Source organism: Bombus impatiens, unplaced genomic scaffold (assembly GCF_000188095.3).
Source record: "Bombus impatiens unplaced genomic scaffold, BIMP_2.2 scf_0637, whole genome shotgun sequence".
Classification (NCBI taxonomy): Eukaryota; Metazoa; Arthropoda; class Insecta; order Hymenoptera; family Apidae; genus Bombus; species Bombus impatiens.
The window spans coordinates 1,674,056-1,684,797 of record NT_177056.1 but is presented as its reverse complement, the minus strand read 5'-3'; the positions used below and the strand labels follow the sequence as shown (position 1 = coordinate 1,684,797).

Sequence of the window (10,742 nt, the reverse complement as noted above, 5' to 3'; positions counted from 1 at the left end):
TATGTAATTTACTATTTTCGTATCGATAGAACGATTCATATCTAATACATTGTGAAATATAATAAATAAAAATAGAATTCTAACTAACAAAATCGAAAATTCCAAATTTATGTATTCCATTCTTACAAATTCCAGTCCATTAAAGCTACGAGGCGCTGTAATAAGTTTCAAGGTGTTATAATAAGTTTGCCTGGTGCAGCGAGGCTCAAAATAAGGTTAGGTTCGGCGTGAAAAAGACACAGGTATAATAATGTATGCAAGATTTCATCTTGCATGCAGAGAGACGCAAGCGGCGTTGAGACGTTTTTTTAAACGGTGGAACGAATTTGCAACCTGTTTTTGAATTATTGAACAGGGGTGACGCAACGTCGGGACGCGCCATGAATTCATTATGGTATACGCAAAAGGCGGTCGACTTGTCTGATGGTTAAAATGCGAGAGAGGGACTCGTTCATGGCACACGACCGATGTGGGTGGGTGACACAATAACGATAATTATCACCTTAGTAATTAGCATTGTTACCATTCGTGGCCCGTGCACCGGATCTTCGGGTCAAAAATGTGGTACGTATTATTCCCACGCTTAAATCCATTCTGTTTGTCCCTCTGAGTGTATTTATTGCACGATAATACATTAGACATTAATAATATTTGAACAATGTTTATTATTGCATGAATTGTATTTTTGCTGATGTATTCTATAATATTCCGTAATTTTATACGTATAGAGCGAGGGGGTTAGGTTTTAACTAAAATCATTGGCACACAATTGTATTTGTTATATTAATTAATTACTATCGTCACGTTTAATAATATTTTTCTCGCCAATACTTCTGCTAGATCAAGAAAAATTTGATAACTATATTACAAACTTTCATCCTTTTAATTGTAGTTTTTATCTTATCCCATTCTTTTTTTAAACAATTCTGATGTTTGTGATGTGTTATTAAAAGAAGGAAATACTCTTCTGCATGCAGTGTTTCTGAAACATCCTGTTGAAACAGAGTGCCAATATCTTTCAAAAGTAAAAAGTTTCTTCTCAACTTACACAGATATAAAATTAAAACGAATCAAATGTAGAACAAATCTTCGAACGAACTGAAGTCTTGAAAAATTCTCAAAACATCTGTAATTTTGTTGTCATTATAAATAGTGGAAGTTTTGTGTCTTAGCTTCCGTGATATATTCCGTGAAATCTATGTTACTCGATGCTTTTGCGCGCATTATTACTGATAAGTTTGTTATCTCTATCGATGTGTATATGTCCAAGTTTTCCTTGAGAAAATGGGTTAATATTAAAGTCTAATAATATAACGTAGTACCAGTTATCCAATTTCTCTTGATATTAAACCACTAAAGCAATAGCTAATTGAGGTAAGTTTACAATAAACAAAAATAAATATACAATATTCATTAAGAATCATTCATTAAAAGTAATAAAATATAATTTCCAGTGATAATGTATTTATCGCGAATTTTATACTATACTATATTCACGAAAATCATCGATATCATATTTTTATATTCTTTACGCTATAACTTTAACTTTTAAAGTCTCGAATCTTTCTCACAATAATTAAAATGCCATTATCCGTAAAGTACGTAATTTTTTACTATAGAATAATAACATGCTTGTACATTTCTGCCATTCTCCTGCTATCATATAAATAAAAATTAAAAAAAACAGAAAATTTACAAAGATATATCACACGCGCTGTAAATGAAAAACAAAGATGGTTTTAAGATAAGATTAAACACCCTATAATCAACGCAAGTATTTGAACATTCGCGCGCCCTTCGTGTTATAGCACCACGCTGCTCTATCTAGTAACTTTCCTTGCTCTCAAAGTATCTGTAAACTTCACATCCAAAAATTTCCACAAAATTTCCAAATAATCTTCCATTTCTCTACAAATTCTACAAACCAAAATCATTTACAAAATCTCGTGCAAACTTCTCAATCAAAATATCAAACATTCTGGTGTGTAATTTAGTGGATCGATTTCTGCAACGTGATACATGGCGCCATCTCGTCAACGAGAACTTTGTTGCATCGTTGCATGTTCCATGGCAGTAGGCGACCCTGTGTTTTGTCAGGTAGATAGGTTGCTCGTTCCTTCTTTGAACGTGAATTTCAATTCGAAAACCCGTCGAATAAGAGGAAGTACGATGTATACAATATACAGCGGGCAACGAAACTCGTGTCGATCTTTTCGTTTAAGAATCGTCTCGGTCCAAGTGGGAAAAATCGCGCGCATGTTTTAGGTTAAACCGTACGGAGTCGGTCGAGTACATAACAATGCGCTGCGTGAGAAATTCATACGGTGAAAGTCTATTGGACGTCGTGCAATCGGAATTCCGACGAAGCGAACGTTGTCGCGGGCTCTTCGCCGCTTTCTGACCGCCTTCCTCTTTGATCGTGCGTGCATCTCATCGTGTGCGTTTCGTTCGCGGTGCAACAACAGCCTGGTAGGGGGCAAGAGAGGGAGAGAGACAGCGAGAAACAGAGAGGGAGAAAAATGCCGAGGATGCTCGAGTGGCGATGATTCCGCTCAAATTTCGCCGCTGTCCAATTTCATATAGGATTTCCCCGCATTGCACATGCAACGAGTGACGGTAAACAGATTCACGTTCCGACGAACATACGCGCTCGCGGAATGGAAATCTAACTGCTCTCCAAACTGTTTTCCTCCATCGAAAGGTAATCGATGTTTTTACCCCCTCAGGACCATATCTACTTATCTCATTTTTCTCTTTTCTTATCTTTGAGAATCTAACATGTTTCTACTTTAATCGCGCTTAAGCTCTTTCTTTTTTAATTTGTTGTAGTTCGCATTTTCTTTAAACGCATTCTTCCTTCTTATTTTTATTTTCAAATTAATTACATGAGCTCTTTTGTGTACATTTACTAATATTATTAATGAAATGTTATAAGTTATTCTTTTTAAAAAGATTTGTATAATGATAATAAATTTGGTAATGAAGTAATTAATATTCTACAAGTACCAGCTGATTGTCCTATTTAATATAAGATTGCAATAAAAATTTATAACATATCAATTAGTAAATAATTTTGCAAGAGGGTCCTAGTGTTTTTATTTCTGACCTATCATAGCCTTGAATTATTTTTAAAAATAGTTTAGAAAGGCAGAGAATATACATCTTGCGTGATTGAGATTCTTTCCTATCCTGCATGAAAGCTCACCATCGTAAAAGTACTAATCTGGTACGTCTGGTGTGATCTACTATTTATGCCAGGCTTTTTTGTACGCACAAAGCAATGCACGGCATGGCATGTGCCAACAACTCTTCTCCTTGTGACTAAACATTATTTCATTTCCTGTTCAAGGAGAGGCAAAAACGAATGATAAATAATATATTTGTATCATTCTATATACCTACGTAAGCCTCTGTTACTAATTGTCTCCTGTGTATGCATTGTGTGGAAATAAAAATAAACCAACTTAACATTATTGAGTAATTGTTTTTCTCCTACCACTGAATTGATCTTTGTATTAATATTGTAATTTATGAATAAATAAATCATTTCCTTGTACTATGTTTCTTTCCCCTATTTTTCATGTGCCAATTATGGTAATTATATTCGGTTTCATGTTCAAGTTTATTTATTCTTTGTATATTGACATAAACAAACACTATAATCCATTTATTCCTTTCAGGGTACTAGAATAATTGAACATGGCAGATGATGAGGGTACAGAATGGCTGCAAGAACTGTTGCACGATGTTCAACTTTCACAGTTTTTCACCAGAATAAGAGATGACCTACAAGTCACTCGACTACACCACTTTGACCATGTACAACCGGAAGATCTTGAACAGATAGGATTAGGAAAGCCAGGTATTAGAAGATTACTAGAAGCAGTGAAGAAAAAGAGAACTACGCAATGGAAGAAAAGCTTGATGACCAAGATCAGGCCTGGGAGTAGCACAAAAAGCAATAAAAGATCTTCTCAACCAGTTGAAGGTTCCTCAGTGCTAACATGTCTCATTCAAGATAAAGATGTGACACTGTCTGATAAACTCGGTGATGGTAGTTTTGGTGTAGTGAGACGTGGACAATGGACTTCTCCTTCTGGTAGGATATTACCAGTTGCTGTAAAAGTTCTGAAGGCAGATGCTCTGACTCAGCCAAATGTTATTGAAGATTTTGTGGCAGAAGTTCAAGCAATGCACACATTGGATCATCACAATCTCATTAGGTACATATCTTTGAAAATAGACTGTGTATTCTTATGTAGATTAATGTTTTTATAAACGTAATTAAAAATTAGAACCTAGACGAAGATTTGTTTATAATGAGTGCTATACTTGGAATATTTTATATATTAAATTTGAGGTGTAGGACGTGTCGAGTGTTATTTAAGTACTCCGGTGTTTAACTTCAACAATGTTTATTTCAATGTCGAGTGCGCGTCGTTTTAGATCGTAACGTGACGCACGTCGAGCTCAGACGATGTCGATACAGAATTGATACAAACTCGGTACAGACTCGCTACGAACTAACCGTGACTATCTGTCTGACTGACTAACCGTGCGACTACCAGCGACTGCCGTGAACTCCCATGAAATGCCATCAACGACTATGAACGACTATCCCGAGTTTTTCCTCGTTTCCCTTTTTATAGGGTGCCGAGGACCTCGAAAGAGAGAGTTTCCTTCCGAGGTGGGGATGGAAATAAAACAATAGGCAATAAAACAATAAATTTTCTCTTCGAAGGCCCATGGGTTTTTTAGTAAGTCCCAGGATTTATTCTTTTACGACGTCCTGTCCTCGGACGCCGTTTCGCGGGCCATCTGATCAACACATGTGCTTCAACCCTAGAACTTTCTTTGTGGCCATGGGCCGCTACAAATGTTTAATAAATACATAAAAATTCAGTCTACCAATAAAGTAAATTAATTTGACAACATTAATTAAATAAATACATTTTTTCCAGGTTATATGGAGTAGTGTTATCACAACCGATGATGATGGTGACAGAACTAGCCCCTCTGGGAGCCCTGCTCGATTATCTGCGAAAACAGTGCAGTCAAATTTCAGTATTAACGTTGTGTAACTACGCTTTGCAAGTGGTCACGGGTATGGCATACTTAGAAGCGAAACGTTTTCTGCACCGCGACTTAGCTTGTAGGAACGTTCTTCTAAGTTCAGTGGACAAAGTGAAGATCGGTGATTTCGGCCTAATGCGAGCACTGCCGCAACAAGAAGACTGTTATGTGATGACTGAACATAAAAAAGTGCCGTTTCCTTGGTGTGCTCCAGAATCTTTAAAAGCGCGTAAATTCAGTCACGCGTCAGATGTGTGGATGTTTGGTGTGACATTGTGGGAAATGTTAACGTTTGGTGAAGAGCCGTGGATAGGTTTAAAAGGATCGGAGATTCTTCGAAAAATAGACAAGGATGGTGAACGATTACACGAACCAGAAGCAACACCACCAGATATGTACCAATTAATGCTCCGTTGCTGGGCTCGGGAGCCTTCAGAACGACCAACCTTCGCTTCTCTAAAATCTTCTCTCACGGGAATGGTCCCAACTGTGATGAAAGCGATCAGTCACTTCACGATGGCTGGCAAAATGACCATAGAGCAGGGTGATCAGATAGTCATTCTAGACGGACGGCCGGAGAATTATTGGTGGAAAGGTCAGAACCAGCGAAGTTTCCAAATTGGGCTTTTTCCTCGTTGTTTCGTCGATCCTATGAGACGAAAACAGCGTGAGGACATCAGCAAGCCGTTGGAGAATTCTTTTATCCATACTGGTCATGGTGCACCTTTTGGTAAAAGTTGGGGTAGTCCTATTTACATCGACGACGTGTATCTTCGAAATCCTATGGAGCCACCTGACGTCGTTGGAGTAACTGTTCCTCCAGATAATCTCGTGAAGGATAAATACTGCGGTACACCAAGATCGCGAAAACAGTTTAATTATACAAAATTACAGAATGATATCGGAGCTAGTCCTGTGAAAACGTTAAACGCCTCTGTTCCTAGTGGCAGTCAGGAGGGCAGTTTGATAGATCTGTCCCCGGAGGAGATGGTGAATACGAGTGAGGCGCAATCGGACACTGCCTGTCGACGAGTCGTCAATATCCTTGACGAGCCTATTGACGATTTGGAACGGCAACAGCAGACGAGTTGGCAGGACGAGGATCCTCGAACTTATGCCAACTTCCCTGGCAACGTCGACCCGGCTTATTCAGATCCGTTCGATACTTCCTCGGTATTCATGAAGCTGCCTCATTCGAGATATTACAGTCACGTTCCCTCCGACATGAGTAGCAGGTATTTCAAGACACAAACGTATGGAAACGTACAAAATCAGGACGTTGGCGGTAGCAGCCAGGAGAGTACAAATTATTTCACACCAGAGTCCGGCTCGGATGTGAACCATTATTCCCTTAATCTGAGCAAGGAGAGTAGAAATGATAGTATCAATTTGAACGTGAACGTGGACACAGAGGAAAATAGTGCGTATAGTCAGAATCACTATAGTGAGATCGATAAGCCTAGTCCACCTATGGCAAATTGGTCTAATTGGCCCGAAGATATGCAAAGTGAAGCGCAGACATACGTGAATGTCTCTAGTCGGAACTTGCAGACCTCCGACGCACCTCCTCCTCCACCTGTGGCTCCCAACGAGAGTCCTCCGAAACCAAAATCGAATCACGACTTGGCCCAAAGTTTGAATGAGCTAACAATTAATTCTTGCAACGTTTCTCCTAAAAAGTTGGACCCTACTTTCCTAGCTGAGCTGGAGAAGCATTTAGGTGAAAAGGAGGCGAGCAAGAACATGATCACTAGCCAACAGAATCCAGATTCGTCTGATCCGTATGCGTCTGTTAATAAATTACAAGATAGTACAATTCCAGCATTAAGGCCTCCACCTCAGACTATCAAACGTAAGTCTCCTCAGATGGACTATAGAAGCACCAATCTACCTAGCAAGGTTCAGAATTCGTGGCCGTCGAAGAGTACGAACATACAGCAGCCTCCCAGGTCGCAGCCTGAACAACGCTTAGAAACGGCAACAGAACAGATGGTGGGTCAAATCTGGCAGCAGTCTCAAGCTCAGCAGCATAGTGCCTATGGTACTGCTCAGGGTAACCTGAATCTGTTGCAAATAGCTCCTAGCAATGTGTCCAAACCAACCTTTAACCACGCACAGAACTCGCTACCGACGGCAAACCAGGCTAGCCACTTTCCAAATCCCACATTACCAACTGGCAGTCATGGGATAACGCAGATTCAAAATGATCTTCACCAAGCACACTCCAGTAACGTTTCAAAGCCTCCAAATGTGGTGTTTTCGGAACAAGTGTACGCGGAGTTGAAACAGACTGTACCAAACCTAGACCAACTGTCTCAAAACGAGTTTAACACGCTATATAACAAGACAGTGCAGCAGAATATTCTAAGGAATTACTATGCAGCTAGTACATCGGGTGCAGGTGATTCAGCCAGCAATCTAAGTCATAGTCACTACTTGGAGGGAGCTGCAGCCAGCTCCCAGGCTCGTTCTGGTCAGTCTACGAGGAATATTTTTGGTCCAGGTCATCCCTGTGACTTTAGTCCTCACCTGAAGCAGCCTCCGGTATACAATCCTCCGCCTCCGGCAACGTGGAGTCCCATGAAATCGGTTCAAAACGATCTTGGACAAGGCCAGACTGCAATGAAGTCCAATTTAGCTAGCAATTTGGCTAACAGTCCCAATCTACTCCAGCTCACGCACACTAACCAGCCTCAAGAGGGCGCCATGACGCTGCAAGCATCCTCGACGAGATGTCTGCCTCCTCAGATGACAGAGACGGTCGTTAATACTCAATTAGCCCCCTCCACGTCCGCGTACCCCTCTGGTGTCAGCCCCCCATTGACCGCGGCCTCTCAACAGCTGGTCATGTCCCTCAACGATGAATTTCGAGCGAACAAAGTAATGAAGGTGCAGAGAGAGGCAGCTGACGCATCACAACAGGAAATACTCACCGCGCTACAGGCAACTGGCTGGGACACTAATCAAGCGGCCAAACAGATCCTGAAAGACAGGCAGGCGAAAATCGAGTCCCTTTTTAGGTAAGTTTGAAATTAATTTGAATTATTATTTAGATGGTTTTGCGAATTTGGGGAAGTGAATGGGAAGAGAACTTCGAGAGATGCGGATTTGACGGATTTTTTCGAATCTGTACAATTTTTATTATTTTCTGGCTTGGGTTAGGTTTGGATTAAATTTTAACCCCTTGCCATACTGTTACGAGTCTGAGTCGTGATGAGAATTTTGAGCCAAATCTGAATATCACGAGTCAGGCTCGTGGTCTAATTTCCTGTTAAACGTGAATATCACGAGTCTCACTCGGGTCAAGTATGAATGTATCGAATGGTATCTTTTTCTTAAACACGGCCGCGACTATCAACGTACTCAGTCGCACGATCTCATGTGTCAAGTTCCGACGCTCTGTGTCCGTCGCTTCGGCTCTTTCCCTGACCATTCGCGCGCAACGTTTGGATTTTCGATTCTTCCGAGTTAAATAGTATGGCAAGGAGTTAATTAGACGTGGGTCAATTTTAAATTAAATTTGGGTTAAGTTAGTACAATTTTTATTATCTTTCGGATTCTGAAATTGGTATTAGTAAAATTGCAATATTTTATCTGTCGTTTTCCTTTCTTTAACTCCTTGTTTCATGGTTTTCTCATGGACTTATGTATCGTGTTATTCCAAAGCAAGACATTGAAACATTATACGTAGTTTGTGGTCAGCAGTCTTAGTGTCTTGTAGGTTGAAGGCAGACTCAGCGTGTTTTCTTTTTTAATTGCTCTTGGATACAAGAGTAGATTCTATTCCTTGAATGTCATCCATAATCCACTTTATATATGTGATTCCTTATTATATTTAATTCGTATAAATTAAAGATTATATGTATTTCTTTAATAGAGTTATTTACATAATTTCCTGTATTCTGTATATTCAAACAGATCGTAACGTTTCGAAAAGAAAGGTTAGGATTTCTGCACGTCTAACTTTTCTCTGAGAAAGTACTGTTTAATATTCCTTTCACTTTTTAACCAATTATCACGTTGATGTCAATATCTTTCGACTATATATTCCAACTACATATAAAAGATACTTTCGATTTTTGTTCGATCATAGAATTAGTGAAATTTTATCGAAGATATAAGAAATGCTTTGATCGCTATCTACTTGTAGATCTCCCGAAATTTCTCCAAATAAATATCCACAGAAAGTTCTTGATCGTATAAGTTTCACGATTAAACTACGCTGTAGACCAAAAGTTTGAAATCATTGTGTGTTTTAGAAATTACAAATTTATGTATTATAAAAGTACTACGTTTGTGAATTTAGTGCAGCCATAATTGAAAAACCGGCTGCAACCGGGTGATTCTAGGCGAAAAAAGAAGTCGAAAATATAGAATAAAAATTTTTCGTTCGAGGCTTTGTTTTCGAGAAAATCGACTTTGAATTTTCGCTCGGTACGCGCGCACTTTATCGCGTCTCGTTATAACGGATCTCGCTGTAGATCGTTATCTCGATGGAAAAATTAAAAAAAGTTTTTATTCTATATTTTCGACTGTGTAATATAATATACAGGGGGTGATTCACGCGAAAAAAGAAGTCGAAAATATAGAATCACAGTTTTTCGTTTGAGGCTTTGTTTTCGATAAAATCGACTTTGAATTTTCGCTCGGTACGCGCGCACTTTATCGCGTCTCGTTATAACGGATCTCGCTGTAGATCGTTATCTCGATGGAAAAATTAAAAAAAGTTTTTATTCTATATTTTCGACTGTGTAATATAATATACAGGGGGTGATTCTACGCGAAAAAAGGAGTGAGATCCGTTATAACGAAACGCGATAAAGTGCACGCGTACCGAGCGAAAATTCAACGTCGATTTTCTCGAAAACAAAGCCTCGAACGAAAAATTGTTATTCTATATTTTCGACTTCTTTTTTCGCCTGGAATCACCCCCTTTTCGCTTGTACCACCAGTTACCAATCACCCTGTATCATACTATTTCAGTTAATCCATTAAGGACCACTCAGTGACACAAAATAAATATAGCTTATGTCAATTTCATAAAGAAGATTACCGTGGGCAAGGAAATCCTTTATCATTGTGCTGTAAAACCTTCGGATTTCTTCTCATAGCCATAATGCTAATAAGTTCAATTACATAAATTAATCAAAAACCCCTCTTTGGATAAAATTTGTATATTAATGGATCAACGATCTTTCAGTAACTTATTGGGACAAAATATCATGGGTTTTCAAATTGTGCAATGAAGCTGAACGTTCGGAAAATGACGCGATCAATTATTGTAATTTCAGATTGGGCTTGGCAGATCGACAACAGTGCGAGGGTGCTCTGAAGCAGACTGAATACGATGTAGATTTAGCGGCTTCCCTTTTGTTAGATCAGGTCAAATGAAGCCAGATATTAAGAGTGCGCTCTTATTGAAGATATTGTAAAGTAACTATAGCAGTAAATATAGGTATATGTATTTATAAACGATAGCCATACAATGCGTAAAACGAGGCTACGGGCTCCGAGAATAATTAATTGTCTCCTGAAAAAGACATCTTCATAAGACTATGATACCGCGTCTCATAAACGTAAAGCCACCCTAATATTCCAAATTCTATAAATTCACATTTTGTAATATTAAACCGTTTACTATCTTTATTACTCCTTTTTATTATTAATTC

General features: G+C 39.0%; 1 protein-coding gene across 2 annotated transcripts; it reads left to right on the top strand.

Annotated features, from left to right (window-relative positions):
- The first annotated feature begins 141 nt into the window (after positions 1-141).
- Positions 142-10,545, top strand: LOC100747574 (activated CDC42 kinase 1). Of its 2 annotated transcripts, XM_012389178.3 has the most exons (5): positions 142-242; positions 356-564; positions 3,681-4,223; positions 4,962-8,093; positions 10,365-10,545. In XM_012389178.3, exons 3-5 carry the CDS (start codon positions 3,700-3,702, stop codon positions 10,462-10,464), a joined length of 3,756 nt encoding a protein of 1,251 aa, XP_012244601.1. In that variant the 5' UTR covers positions 142-242; positions 356-564; positions 3,681-3,699; the 3' UTR covers positions 10,465-10,545. The 2 variants fall into 2 exon arrangements, with proteins under 2 accessions (XP_012244601.1, XP_003491859.1); XM_003491811.4 differs by lacking the exons at positions 142-242; positions 356-564 and adding an exon at positions 1,929-2,701.
- The last annotated feature ends 197 nt before the right edge of the window (positions 10,546-10,742 follow it).